The sequence below is a fragment of the Paracoccidioides brasiliensis genome, assembly GCF_000150735.1.
Source record: "Paracoccidioides brasiliensis Pb18 unplaced genomic scaffold supercont2.12, whole genome shotgun sequence".
NCBI classification, from domain to species: domain Eukaryota; kingdom Fungi; phylum Ascomycota; class Eurotiomycetes; order Onygenales; family Ajellomycetaceae; genus Paracoccidioides; species Paracoccidioides brasiliensis.
The window spans coordinates 654,076-677,557 of NW_011371369.1; the positions used below are offsets into that span (position 1 = coordinate 654,076).

The window sequence follows — 23,482 nt, forward strand, 5'->3', positions numbered from 1 at the left end:
CCCGTTCCAAACACAATATCTTCTCAAGTACGTCAATTTCTAGATAGTGTTTTGAGGGGGAAATTTGGATGGGATATTTCGTTATCTAACAATCTCGACATAGCTCTCACGCAAACGTCCACTCCCAAAATCGCCCATATTACTGTCCTGTAAAGGGCTGTCCGCGCTCCGAAGGCGGAAAGGGCTTCAAGCGCAAAAACGAAATGAAACGACACGGCCTTGTCCATGACTCGCCAGGTTATGTATGCCCATTCTGCCCGGACCAACAGCATACTTACCCGCGCCCAGATAACTTACAGAGGTAAATCCAAACCTAACTAAAACCTCATCGTTTCATGTTGGTTTATATGTAAGAAATCGCAATGCAAAGCAACCCCATTCTAATCTAAATTGCACCATAGACATGTTCGAGTCCACCATATTGATAGGAACCGTGAAGACCCTGAATTGAGACGAGTTCTTGCCCAGCGACCGGAGGGCGGTATGAGAGGCAGACGACGACGAAATGGACTTCAGCATCAGCAGTAGCATAATTATCATCTTTCCCTCGTCTCAAGCGCATTTTCCGATCATGCAACGCACGCAGCACGCGATATTTTTGCATGTTATTTGTAACGATTCCCTTATTGTTATATCTTTTTTAACGTCCTGTTTATATACTTTTTTCCTTTGAATTTTTTCATGGTACGGTTTCTATCACGGCAGAGAAAGTATCGTCCAGCGCATTCGTCCAGCGCATGTTTCATTTTTTTCTTTCGAAAGAACGAAATTCGAACTTCTCTGCTTGCTAGTCCCCCCTCTAGAGATGACCTCTGGCCTGGTATGGCGCTTTCTTTTCTTTACCTTCTTGACATCCGTATACACAACTACCTTTCTCCTCCTTCCCCCCCCCCCCTCGCGTTCGTTTCATACCTATATTTAATTTTTAGTCACAGCGGGAGTACTTTTAACTTGATCTTACATTACATATATGGCGGGCAGGCAGGAGGGGCGCAAATACGGGGTTATTGATTTTTATTTTTCATTTCGCGTTCTTTGCAAATTCGCGGTACATACGTTAAATGGTTTACATATTTTATTCATTTGTTATTGCGGTTAACCATTCCCCCCCCTTTTATGTGATGAACATTTTTCTTCCTTTTTTCTTTCTTTCTTTTTTCCTTCTCTTTCTTTCTTTCTTTTTTTCTTCTCTTTCTTTCTTTCTTTTTTTCTTCTCTTTCTTTCTTTCTTTTTTTCTTTTTCTTTTTTTTCCCCCCTTTCCTTGACCGAGTGCCCTCGCTTAAAAGATTAGAGACGATATGATTTGATGGAACATCGTTATGATTGATTCGATTTGATTCCCCCTCTTGCTCTTGTTATTGTAATTGATGTTTGTTATCTTTTGTCTTGAATCATTTAGTTCTTAATCTTCTGTTCTTTATTGAATATTATATACGCTATTTACATGATGTTATCGATCAAATTTCATTGATGGATTTTTGAATGTACTGCTGGCTTTTACGAACGCTTGTATGACGCGCAGGAGAGGGAGGGGGCACATGCTGTTGTCATTGCTGATATTACAAAGGCTTCCCCCTAAGCTTTAGGATAGGGAGAAGCAGATATCTACCTGTATTCTATCATTCAAACAAAACCCGGAAAAGACAAATGGACGGGTATCTGTGTCATCCTAAAAAAAGGGATCTCATAAAGGTGAATACAAATAACAGAACGTGTTCATATGAAAGGATGGGGGCCTCTCGATGTATTGTTATCCGAAATGATGATAAATGTCTAAGGAAATGGTATGTTCAGGGCGAATTCCAGAAAAGCTAGACCAAGTCAATAGGCTGGCATTGAACGAAGATGCGAAACTCGAGCCTTCACCCGACTTGGGCTCATGGTAGGGCTATTCTTGGCAACGGCCTACCATCTCCACCCCTCTGTGCGCTGCCGCCCCTATCTCCCAACAGAGGCTTAAACACACCATCGTCATCCTCATCTCCCTTCGCAGTCGCATGCGCACTGCCATTCCCAACCGCAACTCCAATCCCAGCCATCTCTCCCACCTTCGTTGCCCTGTAAATGACATAATGCTGCAGTATAAAAATGACATCGAAGAATATGCTTACATTACCCAGCAACAGCTTGATCGGGTTACCGGTGACGCCGCTCCAATCACCGCCTTGCGCAGAGTCAATGAGCAGCTGTGAGATAGAAAGTACGCCGCCGGAAAAATCGAGGAGGATGGCTGAGATGCTCCAGCCGACTGTTGATTTGCGTTTGTAGTTTACCCAGGCTTGCGGAATGTATTTTATTATAGTTATGATGAGTTTTATGTAGGAGAGAGCGTAGCACTTTTTGGGTGGGTGGAGTGTTAGTTATAATAATCTGGAATTCTAAAGGGGAAGTCATGTTTATTGGTGGGGGGGGGGGGAGGGAAGCGGAAACGTACCACGTCTATCCACGCCCAATCCTTCGCATCGAGACTACTTCCGGTCCCCCGCGCCGCAACAACAACCAACAATATTGACACAGCCAGAGTACAGCCCCAAAACACCCCAACAATAGGCTTGCTTATCTTCTGAAACTTCGATACCCTAAATCCCCATATCGCCGGGAAAAACTGGCTGAAGACCAGCGAGCTAAGTACGACGGCATGCGCAGCGAAGGCCAGGTCGTTGAGACGCACGGTGGGTTCCGGGGCGATGGGGTAGCGGGAGGCATATTGGCGGCGGATCAGTGGGGAGTAGAGGAAAGTTGCTGTGTAGATTAGGTAGGAGATGAAGCCAAGGGCGTTTGTGGCTGGGAAGTCGATGGCGAGCCCGTGGGTCGAGCGGCGGCGGTAGTTTAGGATTGGTTGGGGGTAGAAGGAGGCGGACCAGCAGATTGTGCTGTGAGGGTTGGAGAGGGAGTTGGTTAGGAGAGGGGTCTTTTGGGAATAGGGATAGTGGTTTTGAAGGGGATAGAATGGGGGATGAATGGCATACTAGATCCAGCCGAGTAGGCTGCAAAGGTCGATGGGGGTATACCCAGTTCTCATATTAGCAACTTCTTTTGGGCTCTTGGGTTTGGTAAGGGGAAGGGGAAATAGCCACCTACCGTGATAGCGCCCTGACGAATACTTCGCCCTGCATTACCATGGTGTTCTTTCGTTGTAGCGGCTACGGGGGAGGTTCAGTCAGAAAGGGGTTGGAGAAAGATGTAAAAAAGGGGAGGCCTGCGAGTCTGTTTGGCTTGGATTGAAGGGGGGCGCCATCCGCATGACGAACGAAACATTGGATCAGAAGGGACCCCAGAGATAGGTCAGGTGAAGACGGCGACCACTAACTACATGGTGAGCCGTAGAAATGGTATACGGCCCAATTTATTTATTTTACTGGTTGATGTGGAGAGACGACCTTCGGCGTTGGAGTATCGTTTGGAGCAAGCTGTTGGTTGTTTGCATGGTTTGTTTGCATCAACCAATTTGCTGCCCTCGCGGAATCTACAAAGAAGCCCAACGGTTAAAGGAACATATATGTATGTATCTAGCTGGTCCATATTTTACTCCGCCACATGAGAGGGGTCTTATTTATTTGTCAGGCTTCTTTTCATTCTGATTCAGCCCCTCAAGGAACGCGTGATATCGTATATCCAACAGTGACGTCATGGAAAAAGGGTAGTTATGTAGTCTACCGGATCATATCATCTACCGGATCACTTCCATTCAATTCAAATCATTCATGCTCATTAAAAAAGATTCAGTATGTCAACCACCCTTACTAGAATGGCTTCTAATCAGGAAGCCAGGCTTTTATTAGCCATTAAAGCTTATTAAGCTCAGTAAATTACAACCATTAGAGCTGCTTCTAAGTTATATAATGTTCCCTATTCCTCCCTGGCCTATAGATTACACGGTTAAACCACACATAATTAAACAATCAAAAACTGACCTCTACAGAAGAAGAGTTTCTAGTTGAATGGATAATCTTCATGGATGAGAGAGGACAGCCTCCTTGAATTGAGACTGTATGAGAAATGGCCAATCTAATACTTGAAGGGTGTGAATCCAGTGCTTCTACTATTGTAGAAGAATGTTAAGTCAATAGATATATACAATGGCATTCTAAACTAAAGACAAAGTTCTCATATAAATATGACTATCAATGAGCTCAGTGTGAGGATTCAAAGATTCTATGTGAATAATTTACCTTAGTAGATTGTACAATAAAGAAGTATGAAATTATGCCAGGAGATATTTATAACTTTGACGAGATTGACTTTATGATAAGAATTATTTCAATAGCCAGAGTGGTCACTAGAGCTAAGAAAGATAATAAGTCATCTTTTGTACAGTTAGAAATTAGTGAATGAGCAACTGTGATTGAAGCAGTCAATACTACAGACTGAGCTCTACCTCTGATGATTATATTAAAAAGCAAGCATCATCAATTCTCATGATATGAGCAACTGCCAAAGAACTACACAATTGATGTCAATGAGAAGGGTTAGATCACAGATGAGCTTGGTTTAATATAACTATAAAAGATATTAAATAGATCTACTAAGACTTATACAATTGACAAAAAAAGACTATTGATTTTTAATGGATATGATAGTTTTGCCACAGTCAAATTTGATAAGTTTTGTCTGAACTATGGTATCATAGCATTCTATATACCTTTTCACTCCTCCTATCTACTGCAGCTACTAGATATGAGCTGTTTTTTACCATTGAAAAAAGTATATAGCAAAAAGATGGAGTAAAACATATAACTATAGATCAATCATACTGATAAAGAGGAATTTCTAGTTAGCTACCTAGCAGCTAGGCAGATGGTCATGAAGAACACTACTATAGGAAATAAATTCAAAGCTATAAGTTTAGTGCTATACAATTTAAATAAGATTCTTATATAACTACATACTCAATTTCATATACCTTCTTCCTCAGAATTAGTATATAAATCTTAGCTTTTCTGAACTTCTAAGATATTTTGCAATGTGACTCAGTTGAAGCTATAAAGCAGCATGATTAAACATCATATGAAGGTTCTTTCTAGTCTTATCAACCAAGCTCTTGATTAACTAGTGAAGGAATATTAGCTGGCTATGCATAGTGCTATTACATTAGTAAAGAAAAACACAGAGCTGAGAGCTATCAATGTTAAAAAAAAGTAAAAAAAAAGAGAAATTATATTTTTATATAGCTAAGAAAGAAATTCTAACAGCTCAAGACACATTAACTAGAACTGCTAGACCTTAGAAGTCTGATTAACATATGAAGAAAGAAATTTGAAGATTTGAACTCAGAAACTAGAAAGCAAAGATATTCAATCTGCAGCAAATATAATATATCTGAATATAATATTAGATAGTATCAACAAATCTAAGTATCTATTTTATATAATTTCTATATAGAATTTCTTATAATTATTGCTTATTTTGAAATTTTTTTTTAATAGAAGAATATAGATAATCTGATAAATGATATAGTTCAGTAGATGATTAATTATATTAATTAACTATTACTAATTAACAAATCAAACCATCTAATAGATTATTATTTTATATAATATAATTTAAATTAAGTAATAACTACAAGAAATTATATATAGAAATTATATAAGATAGACATTTAGATCTATTGACATTGTTAAATATTATGTTCAGAGATATTACACTTGCTATAAATTGAGAGTTTTTGCTTTCTTATTCCTGGATTCAAATCTTCAATCTGTTCTCTATATGTTGATTAGACTTCTAAGGTCTAGTAGTTCTAGCTAATGTATTTTAAGCTATTAGAATTTCTTCTTTAGCTATATAAAAATATAATTTCTCTCTTTTTCACTTCTGTCTGATATTGATAGCTCTCAGCTCTATATTTTTCTTTACTAATATAGCAGCATTATATATAGTTAGCTGACATTCCTTCACTATTCCCTGGCTGTGTGAGAGATGACTTATTATCTTTCTTAGCTCTAGTGATCTCTCTGGCTATTGAGGTAATCCTCATCATAAAGTAAATCTCATTAAAGTTGTTAATATTCTTCAGCTTCATCTCATACTTCTTTAGTGTACAATCTATCAAAGTAAATTATTTATGTAGAATATTTGAATCCTCACACTGAGCTCACTGATAGTTATATTTGTATGAAAGCTTTGTCTTTAGTTCAGAATGTCTTTGTATAAATCTATTAATTCTAATATTTTTTTTATGATAGTAGAAGTACTAAATCTATACTTCATAAGTAGTAGATTAGCCATTTCTCATACAGTTATGATTCAGAGGCTGTTCTCTCTCATCCATGGAGATTATTCATTGAACTAGAAAATCTTCTTCTGTAGAGGTCAGTTTTTATTTTTTTTTAATTAGGATTTTACGTACATGATTTGACTGTGTAGTTTATAGGCCAGAGAGGAATAGAGAATGTTATATAACTTAGCAGCAGCTCTAATAGTTGAAATTTGCTGAGCTTTATATACTTTAATGACTAATAAAAGCCTGGCTTCCTGATTAGAAGCCCTTATAGTGAGTTGGCATGCTGAATTTTTTAATGAGCATGAATGATTTGGATAAAAGGTTGATCCGTTAGGTGATGATCCGTTAGGTGATCCGGCCCTGCTGACTCAGCTCTTCTGTTATATAACGGTTATAGTACTGTAATTACCATACGGTTGTCCTGGTTATGAGTTGGCAGTGCTAAGCCAGAAACGGCAAACCGTTTACGCCCAGCTCTGTTACCCGCCAGCAAGGACGAATACGTACCTTCCTAAGCAACGCACACAGTATGTGATGTATCTCCCCTCGTAAAATTTGCCTGGCGTGACCTCAACCTTATCCCCGTCCGCAATCTCCACCTCAAACCCATCATAACAACAACATCTCCAATAACTTCACCCTTTTGTCTTGCTTCGCTTTGTTACGCTGTATACTGTACAGGATCTGATAACCAACCCCCCCCCCCCCCCCCCCCTCCCTCCACGAATGCTATATATCCACGGTGTACGATTAGTCTATCTATCCATAGACTCTGTGCTGAACAGTGCATTCCACTCTCTTACTCGACCATTATATATTTCCTCCCGTTTTAACGCTCGCCAACGTCTGCCCAATTTCCACAGCATCTATCTCCCAATTTGCATGCGCCTGGGCAAAAGCAGTTACAGATCATATTCCTAGTTACTCAGTATCCGTTTATCAGACTCCGTACCGGTCCCAACTACTGGTCTGCCCTTGAAAGAACGATCGCTTGATTAACTTTGGTTCTGGCTTATGGTACATTCCTCGGGGCGAGGGATCTTGTATAGGTCTCCTCAGCTGGGCTCCGACGGTATTGCACTCAAGGGGGGTTGGGAGCTGCAGCCTAGTACAACAAGGCGGGGGAAGTGCGGTACAGTTTAATCACCTGGCCTGGACGGGCAACGGACCGTCAATTGAGGCCGGAACATGTCTCCTTCTCCGCAACTGGCCCCGCCAGGATCCAGTACCTACTCGTCAAATATCTTAAACGTTGGGGATGGAACATGGGACTCCCAGCGGAATACCTTCCTTTTACCCAATTTGATGGGCTTGAACTTTGAGGCTATGAGGTATAATGGTTAGTAGACATAGGATTTTCCTTCTCTTTCTTATCCCGTGGCATGGCTAATATGAAAAAATGCGGCAAAGCTGTAGCTAACACAAACTGATATAGGCATGGGGAACAGATTTCGAGAAATGGCCGGTTACCATTCATTAATTCGAGCACACGGCGTGCTAGCTGCTATAACATTCCTCTGCCTCATTCCCACCGCCATATTGATGGCCAGATTCTATTCTCCATCGCCTTACTGGGCCCTGAGATATCATATATGGCTTCATATTCTTTCGTTGTTTTTATCAACAGTCGTTTTCGCCCTGGGCTGGTTCGCTGTTGGGCCCAGAAGGAGTTTGACAAATCCACATCATGGCATTGGGTTGGCTATATATGTTATGATCATTGTGCAGACGTTCTGGGGTTGGTTTGTTCATAAGCGCACAAAGAACAAGCGGTTATACCATATTCCATTAAAGCTCATGGTAAGTTTGCGACTGTAGCATTCAAACTCAGGTCATAATTGCTGACGAGAATCAGTTCCATAAATGGTTGGGTCGAGGCCTGGCTTTACTTGGGATTGTCCAAATCCCCCTTGGACTAACTCTTTACGGATCGCCATTGGCACTTTTTGTTCTCTATGCCCTCGCTATATTTACTCTCGTTGTAATTTATTTCGTCCTCACCTACCTCCATGAACGCCGAATGGGTGCAGACTATGACAGCCGGGGAAGTTACATGTCAGGCCCGGAAGTCGTTGAAGATGGACATGGTCACAACAACTTAGGCCGTCTTGCGACTGCTGGGGCTGCCGGAGTAGGCCTTGCCATGCTAGGAAGGCGAATGAGAAGGCAATCCGGGAGCGGAACATCTGTAGATGAATCAGACGTAACGCCTCGGCCACACCATGAAGACGAAAAACATGATAACCGGGGGAGAGGATGGGGGAAACGATTTGTCCAAATAGGGGCTTTGGCAGGAGCTGCGGGGTTGGCAAAAAGATATTTTGACAAACGCCGTGACCGAGAGAGTGATACAGAGTCGGGAAGATATGAACCTGCTGATGGACACGGCCATGGCCATGGTCATGGACACCATGACAGCCTGTACGATGATTCTTTAATCCACACAGAGGAAGGAAGACCACCACCCAGCCATCCACGGCCATACGACAGACCTCCTGGCCGCCTGCCAAGCCCGGAATACACGGACAGCGGGTACATGTATGGCAGCGAATCGCACCATGGAGCCAGGAACGCTCTTTTCGGCGCTGGTGCATTTGCTGCATTGAGAGGACTATTCAAGAGCAGGGAGAGAAGAGAACAGGACCGTGTCCACGAACTGCGACGGCAGGATATTGAAAATGAGCGAAGGGCAAGACAGAGCGTGAATCACCGGAGATATACGGGAGATGGCCAGCCACCCCGCAGAACAGGGCGGAGAGGTTCATTTAGCACAGAGATGACAGAAAGCACAGATCCGCACGTCGCGCCACCACCGGACGATATCCGTCCCATCCCACCCAGCCACCAAACCACCCCAGGACCCGACACTGCCACTTCAATGTGCGGAAGACGCCCCACAGGTGCGGCAGCTGCAGTAACAGCCAACTCCAGCCGTCGCCGCCGCAGCGGTGGCGGTCGCGAGCACTCCGTCGACTCCGAACCCGTCTCCATTAACGTCAAATTCCACAACGATCAGGGACGTCGAGTGACTCTGCGTCGTCTGACCCCCGGGGAAGCTGCTGCGTCAAGAAGGGCGAAGAGGAAAGATCCCGGTCAAACTAGTCGACGGCGACATGGGAGTGTCAGTGAGCTGTCGGGGCATGAGGGTGGGGATGACCATTGGCGACGTGTCGAGGAGCAAGAACGCAGGCAGCAGGAGGAGTTGGCTTCTGCGGCGACGGCGGGTATGGATGCTGGTGTTGGTGCAGCGACTGTCCCACCGCCAACCATGGCTCCGGATGATGGACTGCCTCCAACACCGACGCAAATGTATCCGCCCCTTGCACCGCAGAGCGTGCTTTCTGGTCCATTGCCGCCTCCCTTACCTATCCCCGCTGCGGCGTCTAGTTACATTAATTCACCCCCGCCTGGTAGTACTGATATGAGCAGTCATGCTAGTAAGAGGGAGCGGAGGAGGGCGGAGAGGAGGACGGTGTCGAGGCAGGGGAGGCACAATGTTGAATTTACTTGAGGGGTTTTTCTGAGGTTTTTTTTTCCCTTTCCTCTTTTTGAGATGGTATCTTGTTTTATCCATCATTTTGTTTTCATGTTCATCTTATATCATTGCTTCATGTCTCATGTCTCATGTTTGATTTTTTGTATTGCAATGTGTTTAGATCTACTTCTCATGACTGATGACTTTCTTGTATGTACAGTATTGTACAAATCTTTTCCTCCAGCATTCAATGTTTATATTTACTGCTGATTATGCTCTGATTTTATTGTAATGTTCTGAACTCTTCTTGTTGCAATAAATGCAGTGCATGCTAAACCTATCAAACATCATGTCATGTATTGTTTTTCTCTATATATGTTCAAGATTTTTTGATTCTCTACTGTTTTGAACAAAGGCAGGAAAAAGAACAACTTTTCTACTCTCTTCTCTCATCTTGATTCTTTCAAATTTAATATCTCTGCTGAGAAGATTGCTGTATATCTATTGAGCAGAATATTATGTTCTTTCTCTTTTCTTCATCTTCTTATCTCAAAATTTCATATCTCACTCTCTTGTTGACTTTTACATTCTCAATGGATGTTGGTCATTTTCTTCTACTACTACTACTACTACTACTACTACTTCTGCTGCTGCTGCTGCTGTTACTTTTTCATTTACTTATCTTTTTTTCTTTCATTTAAAGTTTGATAGAACTTTTTTGACAATTCATCTTCATGATATTCTATATCACCTTCAACTATATATTCTGCTTCAGTTGTTTTCTTTTTAACTTCTCACATCATATTATCAACTTATGAACTGCATAGAAGGTTAGCACTAATCATCACTTGTTGATTTTATTTTCTTCTAGTTTATTTTATTATATTTACTTTGATTTTGTTTCTGCATTTTCTGTGCTTTATTGATTTTCTATGTAGAATTATCAGCTCTTTATGCATTATTGTTGTTGAATTCAATTTTATCTGAGATAATTGCTTTAGATATGATGAAGAGGCTGATATAAGATACATTTTGACTTGATGCTTTTCCATTTTTGAAGACAGACCACTTTGCCAAATAGAGCAAAGGGGAGAATATAATGAGGAAGATGAGAGAGTGTAAGCAACTGCTCTAGACTGACTGATTCATGCCCATGAGTATTGAAGAGAGGCATAGACAGAAAAGTCAGAGATCTTATAGACATAAGTAATCTATACTTTTCTCAGTGAAATATTGCATTTCAACACTTACTGCTGTAAAACTATTATAAAAAAGAAAGATATTTAAAATAATCATCATACCAGAAAGAATTAATGATAAATTATGAGGCATATAGAAAAGTTAAGTTTTGAAATGTTCTAAAAGAGCAAATGGCTGATATAATTCTACACATAAGCATTGAAAAATATGGCGGTGATCTGACATGGTGGGTGAAGGATCAGGTTGAATATGTACATAAAACGAATTTATTTCAGAGCAGCCTGCAGGCTCTCCAGCACCTATAACAACAACTAGTCAGCAACAATTCAGTAGCGGCGAATGACGAAATATATGCCATCATGTCCATACCTCCAGCTCAATCTTCGCCTCAGCGATATCTTGCTCGCTACCACTGCCGCTGGCGATTCTCTGTGCTTCAGCAATCTGTGATTTCACAGCCTGGCAAATAATATTTCATTAGTACTTCTTAACTGCTAGAGCGGCTCGGGATACAGGTAAGCTAATTGCACCTCACCTCTGCGCTGAATTGATCAAGGGTGTAACCTTCGACGGCATTGATGCTGAGCTGGGAGTTGGGCTGGACGATAGCGAAGCCACCAGACACTAGTAGAACAGAGAAAATAGGTGTATTAGAGACGTAATACTGAGAATTTTGCCTTCCTAAAAGCTTGCCAACCGCTCAATGGTTTGATGATGACATACGGAAGAATTGCTTGGTTCCTCCGGATTCCTCGATGATCTCAACGAGGCCGGGCTTCAGTTGTTCGATGGATGGGACGTGGTTTGCAAGAATACCCATCCCGCCAGATTCGGCAGGGATGTTGACTTGGATGCTGTTGGTTTTCCGGATAACATCGCATGGTTAGTTTATTTTGATATTCGCGAGTGATGATTTTGTGGTGTAGGAGTCAGCTCTCGAGCGGGAGCCGCGGGGGGAAACATACACGTCTGTCGATTTGTAGATGCTCTGCACACCGGCGAGAGTCAGTAGCAGGCCCAAGGATGAATCGCAATCTATGCAATTAAGATAATGTTGATTGCGGGCCGGGGAATATACGTACCTCATGTGGGAGAACAAGGGAGAGTTTTATTTTGTCGGCCACAGCATCGGCATATGCTCTCCGCTGGAGGGGGGCCCTGATAGCGGCAGGCCTTGCCCGGAGAGCAGCCCGAGCGATTCTAAGAGAGTTCATGGTGCAATTGGCGGATGGAGAGGCGTGGCAGGTGGAGAGGCGAGACTTGAAGCAGGACAGCAAGTTGGAGATTGTCGAGTTGGGAGTTCGGCAACAGGAGGCTAGTACGGATCTAGATAAGATGACACGTGATCATGGGTATCTCGTGACGGAAGAGGATCAGTAAACGGATGGAATTCTGAAAGAAGATACATATGTATGAATGGTTCTCTTGAGTGTCACATAGTTACTGAGATAATTCAGTTACAAGAATGACAAAATAACAACGCGTTTGCTGCATCCAAATCTCACGATATAGTTACTCCTGCAAGGGGGATTGACAGAAACATCAAAGCATTGGTTTTTACTGTCAAGCTACAGATTGAGTGAACATAGACATACAATAATGACCCAAAGAGAAGTCTCGCATGCATCTACATCATCCACAGGAATGGTGTAATCGTCGAATTGATATCAAATATGGATCCTGTTGTAGTCGTCGATGTTGTACAATTGTTTGAAGCCGAGACACTGGGACTTTGCCCTTGATAAAATCATCCCACGTGACTAAGCGAGATCCCACACACAAACCCTACGCGAGCGCATCTTCGTCGTCTGGCAGTTCAACCTCAAGTCACCTCCGCCGCTTCGACACCAACAGCTCTTCTGTTGTGACAATCCCGTCAAAAAATGGCCAGTATGTAGCCCTCCTGATATGTCCCCTGTCTTGTTTATGACTGGAAAGGCGGCCCGTGCCTGTCAGTTCCTGAGCCCGGTTTCGCTGATAATTTTCAACTCTCAAGAGTCAAAGAACAGCTCGCAGCACAACCGGAACGCAAAAGCCCACCGAAACGGGTATGTGAATACCTTGTTTTCCAACTTGGAACCTGCTATGCCCGATTTTGCCCTCACACTTGGACAAAATTCGACTCATGGAGCACTCCAAACCATTCTACTTCTACACTATCTGACCGGACATGTACTGATATTGGACCTCTTTTAATCCCACAGGATCAAAAAGCCAAAGACTCACAGATACCCCTCCCTCAAGGGCACAGATCCTAAGTTCCGAAGGAACCACAGACATGCTCTTCACGGCACTATGAAGGCGCTGGTATGTGTTTGTCTTTGTTCATATTCTCATTGAAATGTCGAATTCGTTGGGAGATATGAAAAGCGCACCATGAAACTGACAATTCATTACAGAAGGAGGTTAAAGAGGGAAAGAGAGAATCTGCATAATCCGTTCCCTTTTATTTTTTTTTGTTCCCCGGGTTACGGTCCAGTTTCCATATCCTATTGTCATGTCTATAGATCCTTGCAAATCTGGCTGCGAATCGGGAAAAAATCATGAAAAAGCTTTGAAAGCCTTTCTGCGGAATTCTCTTTTCTGGGTCCACTACTTATCTCCTGTTGGGAAGTACAGATATCTACGCGAATGGAGGTGGCTTGCCTCATCCCAGGCGGCATATGAGGGTTTGACGATTAGGGACAGCCCTCTCTCAATTTGACAATAGGTAGATCCGTTCATAATGTCACGGGATCAAAAATTTTAACGTCGTTTAATGTCCTGTTCCATACCTGGCTTCCTTTTTTTTTTGTCTTTTTGTTTCGTGAAAGAGGGTGTGTGTGGGAACTACTGCGATTATATCCTACTTCCTATCCCCTCAGTCAACGCCCCTTCTGAATAGTTATATTTGCGATTTCTCGTGCTACCGTACTGGGGCACAACAGGCATATGTGTGTACAGCAGTGGTTATTTTTCCCCCATGTCCAATTGCTGAAGGATTATTATCTATTCGTGCCGATATTGAAATATTCTGCCGTCTAATTACCAAACACCTCTTTCCTTGTTCCCCATGGTGTGAAGGTGCATGGACAGATGGCTACATACATATTCTATGGTGTTATGGCTATTGGATTAGAGTCTTTTGTATTTGCGTTCTTTTTGCTGTTTATATTTTTAGTATTCATACAATCACAGCGGCTAGTCTCTGCGCTGTGATTCAAGTTAGTATTAAATATCAACAATGGTCTCTCTACTCTCGAGGAAATTTGATTTCATTCAGACTCTACTCGATACGGATTTCATCTCCCTGATTAATCACGACCCAACCTTCCAAACAATCAACCTTTTGTCAAATCCCCCGCTCAACACCAATTCCCCAACTCCAGCCTCTCCTTCATGCTCACTTACCCAACCCGCCCATAGACTCCTGACCTTAGACCCAGGCTCATGCCCGCCCTCTAATTTTGTAATAAGTCTCCCTGTCTTGGCTTCAATGCCTCTAATCATCCCGTCATCTCCATTCACCCAGACCCCAGACCCATCTGGTCTCCATACCACCTGTGGAATCGAATACGCTGTCTGTGGAGCCATTGTGTTGACCTGGACGACGATTGCAGAATCCTCTCGATTTTGGATAGTTAGCTCTGCTAGTGCCTGCGAGGCTTGCGTCTCCGCACGTGCCCGAACCGCTTCGGATGCAGTTGATGGTATGAGGAGCCGGACCATTATTAGTTTCATATGCGGCTGGGAAGAAGTTGCGACGGCAAGGAGGCCCGGGTCCCGCGGGCTAATAGCAAAGCATGCTGGGGAAAACGCAATCCAGGCGTTCGAATGTGGTGCCAGGTTCTGCTTGCCGAGAAGCGGGCATTCATACAGCTTTGAATGGCTACTGTCCCGTTTCTCCAATCTTGTAAGGGGCGATTCAACAAGGTAGTAATATAGATTTGTAGAGTCACGTCGCGAAGCTAGAAGGACCAAGTCTCCTGTATCCCGATTACGGATGAAAAGAATGCATTCTGGTATCGTGGCCGTTTTGATAACTGCCAGCGGCTCCCCAATCGAGGGTTGTGCACCTATGTCCGGTGCAGTGATGCGGTAGATATATACTCTCGAGTCCCAGCCTGCTGTTGCTAACCATGTCGTTTGCACTTCTGGCGGTTCTTCCTGAAAGCTGACCACGCTCACGGCATACTTGGTATGGTCCTTTCTCGAGTCCAAGATTTTCGGTCTTGGCCCTTGGAATAGTATTAGTAGTCCAGACATCGTCGTCATGGCTCTGTACGCTCCATCATATAGAGAAACGCAGCTTAGAATCGGGGAATCTGCTACATTTTCATATGTCAAAGCGACGTGGTAACAAGGGCCAATATCAATGAGGCTCAGGCGCCTGTCCGCCCCTGTGTATATGATTCCCGATGAGACCTCTGGGTGGCCATCTTCAGATATTTTTATACAAGGTTGAACAGAGGCCGAAAGGATATTTGCTTCACTTGGAGTTTCAATAGGTATTGGTATCGATGGTGCTGGGACGTTGATTTTAGTAGGTATCGGGATATAAACAATATGAACAAGACAGGAACAAGCAAGTCGCAAGCGAAAAGAAACACTCGAACTTGAAAAAGGAGACAAAAGCAACATCATCATGAATGAAAGGCAATTTTATCTCTGCTACATCAAGGCTGTTTCGAAATTCCAGCGTCCAAAATACAAGTTCGATATATTTAACAGGCTCCAGATCAAGAGATAGAATCCTTAAAAGAACCCCAAAGCAAACATATTCATCCAGAGGCAAAAAGGGGCTTATAGTAATGATGAAGCATCCCAAAATATCCAATTTTCTCCAAACGTAGATTCACTCACCAGGAGACCTCCACCTCTCCTCCAGCGCCGCGTCTGCACTGCCGAACCTTTCTAGTTCCAAAGTCTTATCAAAAACTCTCTTTTCCTCCATTATTTTCTCAATAGTCCAATTTTCGTTTTCAGACTCAGAAACCAAAGACCCCGCCTCAGCTGGTAGGCCTGCTTCCTCGATAAATGCTGCCAACGTTTGCGAGTAGTTATTGGACCTGAGAAAACGCGCCACTAGGATGCGAGGCGACAATGAGGATGAAGATGGAATTGGAGGCATTTAAAATTTATACTCGACATAAAGCACTCTCTCAATTACATATACTTGCCTCCCCTTTATATTCTGGTGAAAAGAACCTTGAGTAGAGTGAGAGTTTAGATCCTGACGTTGCTGACCTAAATAGGAGGCATTCAGAGGGGAAATCCCAACCGGTAATTTTAAAGTGGAATCATACCCCAACTATTGGATACAAGTTGGGGAGGTGAGTTTAATCCCTATGAATTCTGACGTCAATATCGACTTCACTGTCGTAATATTACGGAATCAAAAATTGGTTGTTCTATGTACAGATTCATGGGACTTCAGTGTAAAAGACATGGAGTGGAAGAAGGGGTTTGAAAGGGAACTTTTCACAATATTTAATGTAAATCCCAGCTGAGGGGGCACATTAAATCCGGCAATTCCAAAACTATCTTCTGACTTTTGAACACATCCAACTCAACACGCATTTATCCCATCAATTTGCAAGAAAAATGCAAGAAACTCTTACAAATAGAGGGAAGACTTGAACTTCGTTATCCCTGCTTTTTTAAAAACCAAGAAATATTCATAGTTCATATGTAAGTTGCATATTTATTTGATGTGTCACTCTCTTCTGTTGCATTTAAGCTCAATGACCAGTCTTTACTGATGAATTTACATGCCATATCACACAAATTGACTAAGACTAAAGAGAATATGCTAGTTTATTGAATTTTAGATCTGAATAAACAAGAATTACTCACTTATTAGCATTTGTTGAGAACATGATTAATTGTTTTCATTTATATCTATTCTTATAATAAAAAAACTGAGTTTATGAGATAAATATATAATATATAAAGCTTAATAGTTACTATTTTATATATTAAAACCATAATTAATTTAAATATAAAAATAATTTTTTTAAAAAAGTAATTTATTTTAAATTAAAATATTTTAATTCAAATAGTTAAAATTTAATATAAATAATAAATTAAATTAAATTAAAATAATAAAAAAATTTTAAAATTAAACTTATCTATATATTTAATATTTTAAATAAAAAATAAAAAATTATTAATAAAAAAATTAAATAATATATCTTTATTTTATATTTTAAATTATAAATTATTAAAATATATTAATATTATTATTAAATAAATATTTTATTTTAAAGTTATTATATAAAAATTTAAAATTTTTTATTTAATTTTAAAATAAAATATTAATTAATTAATAATTGTGCCTCTGTGCACCCACATCTGATGTGGGTGCACCACAGTGTAATGATAAAAACAGTGTAATGATAAAAATATCAACTTCTTCATTAATCAATCTTCAAATATTAATATATCACCACCACCATGATCAATAAGATAGATGATCTTGAAAAATGTATTCAGAGTGCCATTGAAGTCTATAATGACAATTGAAAACAGAAAAACCTACCTCTGATGTGCAAATTCAACATTCCTTATCAATGTCTTCAAGTAAGAATCAATGAAAGAAAAACACACAATGCAAAGACTGCACTGAACAAGAAGCTTAGCAAGAGCTAGGAGGATGTGTTAAAAGAGTGGATAGCTCATATGAATAGAAATAATTGCCTGCTGACCACAGAGCAGATTCAAGATAACATGAATCTCATTCTCAAACACCATCATACTGATCCTTCAATCTTCCCACCCATGGTCAGCAAGATGTGGACCTATCAATATATACAAAGCTTGAATAAGTATAAAAGGGTTAAGCAGAAGGCAATGGATCTGAAAAGAATTGCTGTTGAGGATATTAGCTACATCAAGATGTGATTTGACTATTTGAAAATCTTACTTCAAAAGTACATATTTCAAACCTGCAATATCTACAACTTCAATAAGATTGGCTTTCAAGAGGGTCAAGGATGTGGAAAATGAGTTATTACTACTTTTAAAGACTTTAATTCAGTTATAACTTCACCATATTCTCAAGAATTGATCACTGTGATTGAGTATATTTCAGCAGATGATGAGGTATTGGATCCCTTCATCATCATGAAATCCAAAACCCAACTTGAAGATTGGTATACACAAAGTAACCTACCAGGTGGATATACAATTGCAACATCAGATACTGACTATACCAATGATGAGATTGGCTTTGCATGGATTCAGCACTTTAATGAGGCCTCTAAAAAACATCAGCAAGATAGTCATCAATTGCTGCTTCTTGACAATCATGAATTTTATCTCACTAAAGAATTTCTACAATACTGTGATCTCCACAAGATTATTCTATATGAATTTCCTTCACATTCAACTCATATACTGCAATCTCTAGACAGTGTGCCTTTTCAGCAGTATAAGCACTACCATTCAAAGGCAGTTAATCAAGCTGTGTGATATGGATATGAGCAGTATGAAAAACACCAATTTCTACAGAATCTAGTTGATGTCTGCAAAAAGACTTTTCAACCTTCTACTATTCAGGCTGGCTTCGCGGATTGTGGCATTGTCCCATTCAACCTGCAATCTATACTGCTTAAGCTAGATTCAAAGGTCCCTGACTACCCTGAGTTGCAAATATATGGAGAAGACTTCTTTTCACTGCAATCAAGCTGTTCAGATACTGCTTCATTACAGCTATTCTCACTCAAGACAATTGAGAAGCTACAACATCATATTCAAGTGGCAAAGAAGGCAATGCAAGATATGGGAGGATACACTTGATTCCAAATCACCTCATCTGAGCAATTGATTGAACAAGATTTTCCAAGGCAGTCTTGTTCAGGTGGAACTCAATGCTATAAGAGAGAGTGAGATTGAGAGTTACTACCTTGCAATCAAACACCACAGCACTAAAAATACACATCAGCAGGTTCAAGTAGGAGGTATACTCACTGTCAGGGATTCAAATAGAAAGATCACGCAATGTAAAGAGGAGGAAGCAGAAAAAGAACATTATAAGGGAGTCAAATATGTTGAGAGAGCTTTGAAGAAAAATGCCACAGATCCAACTCAACAAGAGGTTAATGATATATATGAACATCTCGCGAATAATACAGCTACTACAGATGATATAGATAAATTAATTATCATAGATTAGCAGCGTGGTGATGAGATATTAATTTTTGAAGTTCTAATTATCCATATTTTTATCATTACGCTGTTTTTATCATTACGCTGTGGCGCACCCACATCAGGTGTGGGTGCGCGGAGGCATGATTAGTTAGTTAACTATTAAATCTACATTATTAACATAATTTTTCAGATAAATACAAACTTTAATTTTAATTTTTTAAAGTTTAATTATCTTATCTTATTTTTAACTTTATATTCTTTTATATTAATTTCATATAAATTATATATTTTTATTTTTTCTTCTATTTTCTTAAAATATAGTTATTTTTTATATTTTAGCTTATTACAACTTTTTAATCAATATTATTAGATTTTATTGCATAAACTTAGTATTTATTAAATAACTAAGTAACTAGTTATTTATTTTTAATTTTAGTATTATCTCGGTTTGCATCGCTGTCGCTGCTTGCTCGAACAATTCATCTTAGCATTGCGGGTATGAGCCGCTAATGCTAGGTTATCATAAATAGTTTCTTGTCAGGCCTATCCGCCTTCTTACGTAATCCGCACCGTATATAACTTCCGCGTAGCTAGCGATCGCTTCATAATCAATCAGGCAATCTATCCTTCACATTTCTTTCTAGACCTAACATTTGTTTTTATTCATGATACTGTGTCGTACCTCCACCTGCCAAGCCGTGTAAGGAATCGTACATATTCTTGGGGGGGGGGATTTTTTGCGGTCTTTTTGCTCAGTGCCAAGATGATGAATCTCAGCGTATTAATTTTTGGTTAATTGATGATCGCGGAGCCCAGCTTAGTGCCTGAACTTCAATAAAGACCAATCCAGTTCGCCATAGCAGGCGCTTAAACCCAGTCTGACATCGCAATTCTGGGGCACAAAATTCGACTTCCCATCCATCACCACTCTCTCTGAGAATTTATCATGGGAATGGACAAGATGGCAGAACCTATAAGCCTCACTTCCGGACTACTGACTTTTGACTACTTTTGCCCTTTAAATCTAGCATCACACTTTATGAGACTATCAAGAGTTTTCAGTCTCATCTGAAATCTGTACACGGCTTTCTCGCGGAGCTTGAGGCATTGGGTGAGGTTCTAGCCCCGCTCACGGACACAGTCAATGCTAATGTAGGCCTCTCTGCTCTAAATTTCCCTTACTACACTGCGGAAAATGCCTGCAGAGATTTTAAAGAGGAAATTATGAAATGTTCATCGCGGTCTGGTGGTGGTCGGACAAGCTTTTGAGACTGGGCCAAGTAAAGGTACACGGGTGATGACATCAACTGTTTCACACAAACACTGGCTGGATACAAGTTGACCATAAGTATTGCCCTCACTGATGCAATTCTGTAAGTCTCTAGTATCCTGTGCATAGCACACAGCTGTTTGACTAATAACTGGGTCAGTCACAGATCTGCTGTCAATGCTGAGACCTTCGAAAGATAAAAAGACCTCATAAAGAACGTGAAGCCTGATCTTGAGGCTCATCTTGAAAGCATTGATAGAAAACTTGAGCGTATAATTGAACAATCCATGCCAGAGTCTAACTCAGATGTGTTAGAACTACAGCAGGTAAAGGAGGATTGCACAAGCACAGAAAAATGTCTCCAAATCTGTTGTTCCCTGATTGTCCAACCGCATTAATCAGATTCAGCTCCACCTTGAGCGCGGTGACAACTCTCCCAGACAAGTTGATCTGGATACCTTGCCTGAAAATGTTACCAGTGAGGTCCTGCAAGAATGCAAATATAGCCTTATTCTTATGACTGCAAAATTGGAAGAAAGGCACCTGTGAGATATCATGAACCAATTGCTGACAAAATCCAAGACACCTATTGTGTCAGGAGGAACATTCAAATCTTGCAAGGCTACGGGGTGGATGGAAGATGACCTGTCAGTGCTTTGATATCTGCTCTAGAGTAGACAATAACTCGAACCAAAGCATTAGCACACTTGACAACTACGCGACCGGCGACGGTGTACAATTGATGGTTTCGACTAGCAGGAAGGTCAGTCATGATAAAAATTGAGGACTTGGGTGGAGATTGAGGAAGGTTGCGGGTTCCCCTTAGTGAAGCTTCAGTCCAACAGTTATTACCACAGGATACGATGAGCATCAACTTGCGAAATACTCAAGATGAAAGAGCTCATCTTCGCCAGGTAAACCACCATCCATTTCCTGATGACGGTGTGGAAAAAGAATCCCACTCCAGATTTCAGCGAACAGGCATGGGCGAGGTTTTAGGCTCACGCCTAGGTCTTCCACCTACGTCTTCTAATTTGGCAGGAGGGTGGACCAAGTAACTCATTGATAGCATAGAAGAGTTGGAAGGATTCGCGCTCGCACTCCAGTGACATCAATCCCGCTCACTCTCGAAAAGCCCCCAACAGCGTACAATCGGATGAAACCAGGGCGCCTCTCGCTGTTGATCACGCGCCTGATGCTGACGCGCTTCCATGCTGTCTTTGGGCTGCCCATCAAATCAAAAGATCAAGCTTTCAATCAGGAAGGAAGACTTCTTCTAGTCATTAACGCTTATGAAACTCAGCAATTTTCAAGCATGTGAGTAGCTGTCAAGGTTGTATGATGTTGCTTTCTCAAGTCTATTCTCTTGACTACACAGCCAAATCGCACACATGAATTCTCAATAAGACAATTGAAAGCTGGTCTCAATTGAAGCAGAATCTTCAGTTCAATGAATAATATTCATGAATGAGAGAGATCTATTCCTCTGCATCATAATCATATGAGATGTTACAGCTTCAATTTAGGCGCAGATAAACAGATATTTGATTTGCCAGCTGGATAAGCTATTTCAACAAAATACTAAGATGCGCTACAGACAGAGGCTCAGGGAAGCCTCTGTTTATATATACCCCTTTTCCAACTAGCAGTTGCCATGCCGTTGCTAGGCAGCTCCGGTCCTAGTAGCCATTCGCCGTCATAGCGCAGTAGCCAGCGCCGTAGCCAACACCGTAGCCAACGCCATCACACCATGGATGTCATGGATAAAGAGGTAGCTGTGGTCATTGCTGAGAGGAGAAGCAAGAATAAAAGTGGGTAGCATTTCAGAAAAGAACGGGAGAGTTGAAGATGCTTGAATGGTTAATCGTATCGATTGTTTTAGCATTGATGAACATTGAGTCGGAATTACAATTACCCGGTAGTCTAATTTGGCCATGGGAATCTTTGGAAAGCCTTAAAACATCTCGGCATCATCCTGCTAACCTTCAACCACCCCCTTCGCTGGCCGACATGGTCTACTCTATGGCATTTTATCTCTGCATTTTCAAGGAGAATTGTTCGTCCTTTCCAATTTAGGCTCGATGGGTTGGCCGAGCCAGGAGTTGAGGTTGAGCAGTGCACAAGAAATAGAAAAGGAGATACAGCAAGTAAGATACAACACCAAACTATAGTATGTCTTTTGCTAAGCTTTTATTGTCTAGCATGTCAAATCAACTCCATTGAAAGATTCGCAAACACACATTGAAGAAAATAGTTCAGTTGCATGGGATGGAAGCTCAGAACTGGTAGCCTATGACCCTCTTGTCAAAGAAGTTCTGGATCATGGCTCAACCTCCATCATTACACGGATCAAACCTGGGGTTGTTCTCAAATCGCCTCGCTATTCATGGTGGCATTCTCCAACTGCAGAATTCCATGATTCAGTCAAACATATCAAACATAGTTTCAATGTTGAAGTGCAAATTCTTGGGATCTTAGGGGACCACTCTAGAATAATAAGGTATGAATACTCGAAATTTTATTTCCTGTTCAGCATTAATGTATGCTCAGGTTCCTTGGCCTCTCTGAAAGCCCTCGAGGCTTACTTTTTGTGGAGGCCAATGCTGGAAATTTGCAAACATACCTTGACCACCACAGTGGTCTGATTAGTCCAATCTTGCGTCTTCAATGATGCTCTCAAGCTGCAGAAGCTATACAATACATTCACCAGAAGGGTGTCATTCACTCTGATCTACGCCCTGAAAACTATTTGCTGCACAGGAATTCTGATGATATTCTCAATCTATTCCTTAGTGATTTTGGAGGCTCAACTAGTGGTGTCATAGATGGTGGACATCTCCCAGATTCTGGCTTTTTCAATCCACAGAAACCTTGGGTGTCAGTGAAAGCAACAGATATATTCAGCCTTGGATCAGTGCTCTATACAATTATGACTGGTCACTGGCCTTACAGGACCGCAGGGCCATTCAGATCATTGAAGGAGAAATTGATTTATGGAGAAAGAGTGGATGAACTCTTCTCCTTGGGTGTGTTTCCCCCAGTTGAAGGACTAATTGGTGGAGACATTATACAAGATTGCTGGAAGGAACAGTACAGAGAAGTAGATACAATTGTTCATGATCAGAGCATCATATTCAAAGAAATTTCATTACAGACTGAGAAGCATGAGAGTGTTGAGTCCTAA

General features: G+C 41.3%; 8 protein-coding genes across 8 annotated transcripts in view; 5 read left to right on the top strand and 3 right to left on the bottom strand.

Moving 5' to 3' along the window:
- Nucleotides 1–528, top strand: part of PADG_07786 (uncharacterized protein) — a gene marked incomplete at both ends in the record, with an annotated part of 3,048 nt that extends 2,520 nt beyond the window's left edge. The window contains 2 exons of the mRNA XM_010764734.1: nucleotides 104–301; nucleotides 402–528. Of these exons, the coding sequence (XP_010763036.1) occupies nucleotides 104–301; nucleotides 402–528 (325 nt within the window). The remainder of the gene's footprint in view (nucleotides 1–103; nucleotides 302–401) is intronic.
- Nucleotides 529–1,877: 1,349 nt separating this feature from the next.
- On the bottom strand, nucleotides 1,878–3,122 carry PADG_07787 (uncharacterized protein; the record flags this gene model as incomplete). Its single annotated transcript, XM_010764735.1, has 4 exons — nucleotides 1,878–2,336; nucleotides 2,435–2,873; nucleotides 2,970–3,017; nucleotides 3,082–3,122. 4 exons carry the CDS (start codon nucleotides 3,120–3,122, stop codon nucleotides 1,878–1,880), a joined length of 987 nt encoding a protein of 328 aa, XP_010763037.1.
- Nucleotides 3,123–7,411: 4,289 nt separating this feature from the next.
- Nucleotides 7,412–9,734, top strand: PADG_07788 (uncharacterized protein; the record flags this gene model as incomplete). The annotated part of the gene is made up of 3 exons (XM_010764736.1): nucleotides 7,412–7,562; nucleotides 7,659–8,023; nucleotides 8,079–9,734. 3 exons carry the CDS (start codon nucleotides 7,412–7,414, stop codon nucleotides 9,732–9,734), a joined length of 2,172 nt encoding a protein of 723 aa, XP_010763038.1.
- A 1,430-nt stretch (nucleotides 9,735–11,164) lies between these two features.
- On the bottom strand, nucleotides 11,165–12,112 carry PADG_07789 (ATP synthase subunit delta, mitochondrial; the record flags this gene model as incomplete). The annotated part of the gene is made up of 6 exons (XM_010764851.1): nucleotides 11,165–11,197; nucleotides 11,268–11,357; nucleotides 11,434–11,522; nucleotides 11,622–11,752; nucleotides 11,864–11,886; nucleotides 11,981–12,112. 6 exons carry the CDS (start codon nucleotides 12,110–12,112, stop codon nucleotides 11,165–11,167), a joined length of 498 nt encoding a protein of 165 aa, XP_010763153.1.
- A 694-nt stretch (nucleotides 12,113–12,806) lies between these two features.
- PADG_07790 (60S ribosomal protein L29) lies at nucleotides 12,807–13,333 on the top strand (the record flags this gene model as incomplete). Its single annotated transcript, XM_010764737.1, has 3 exons — nucleotides 12,807–12,946; nucleotides 13,103–13,205; nucleotides 13,298–13,333. 3 exons carry the CDS (start codon nucleotides 12,807–12,809, stop codon nucleotides 13,331–13,333), a joined length of 279 nt encoding a protein of 92 aa, XP_010763039.1.
- An 862-nt stretch (nucleotides 13,334–14,195) lies between these two features.
- On the bottom strand, nucleotides 14,196–16,008 carry PADG_07791 (uncharacterized protein; the record flags this gene model as incomplete). Its single annotated transcript, XM_010764738.1, has 2 exons — nucleotides 14,196–15,403; nucleotides 15,741–16,008. The coding sequence occupies 2 exons, from the start codon at nucleotides 16,006–16,008 to the stop codon at nucleotides 14,196–14,198; spliced, it is 1,476 nt and encodes a 491-aa protein (XP_010763040.1).
- Nucleotides 16,009–20,585: 4,577 nt separating this feature from the next.
- PADG_07793 (uncharacterized protein) lies at nucleotides 20,586–21,356 on the top strand (the record flags this gene model as incomplete). The annotated part of the gene is made up of 4 exons (XM_010764739.1): nucleotides 20,586–20,624; nucleotides 20,701–20,843; nucleotides 21,001–21,061; nucleotides 21,156–21,356. 4 exons carry the CDS (start codon nucleotides 20,586–20,588, stop codon nucleotides 21,354–21,356), a joined length of 444 nt encoding a protein of 147 aa, XP_010763041.1.
- Nucleotides 21,357–22,379: 1,023 nt separating this feature from the next.
- Nucleotides 22,380–23,482, top strand: PADG_07794 (CAMK protein kinase; the record flags this gene model as incomplete). The annotated part of the gene is made up of 4 exons (XM_010764740.1): nucleotides 22,380–22,445; nucleotides 22,500–22,798; nucleotides 22,849–22,937; nucleotides 22,980–23,482. 4 exons carry the CDS (start codon nucleotides 22,380–22,382, stop codon nucleotides 23,480–23,482), a joined length of 957 nt encoding a protein of 318 aa, XP_010763042.1.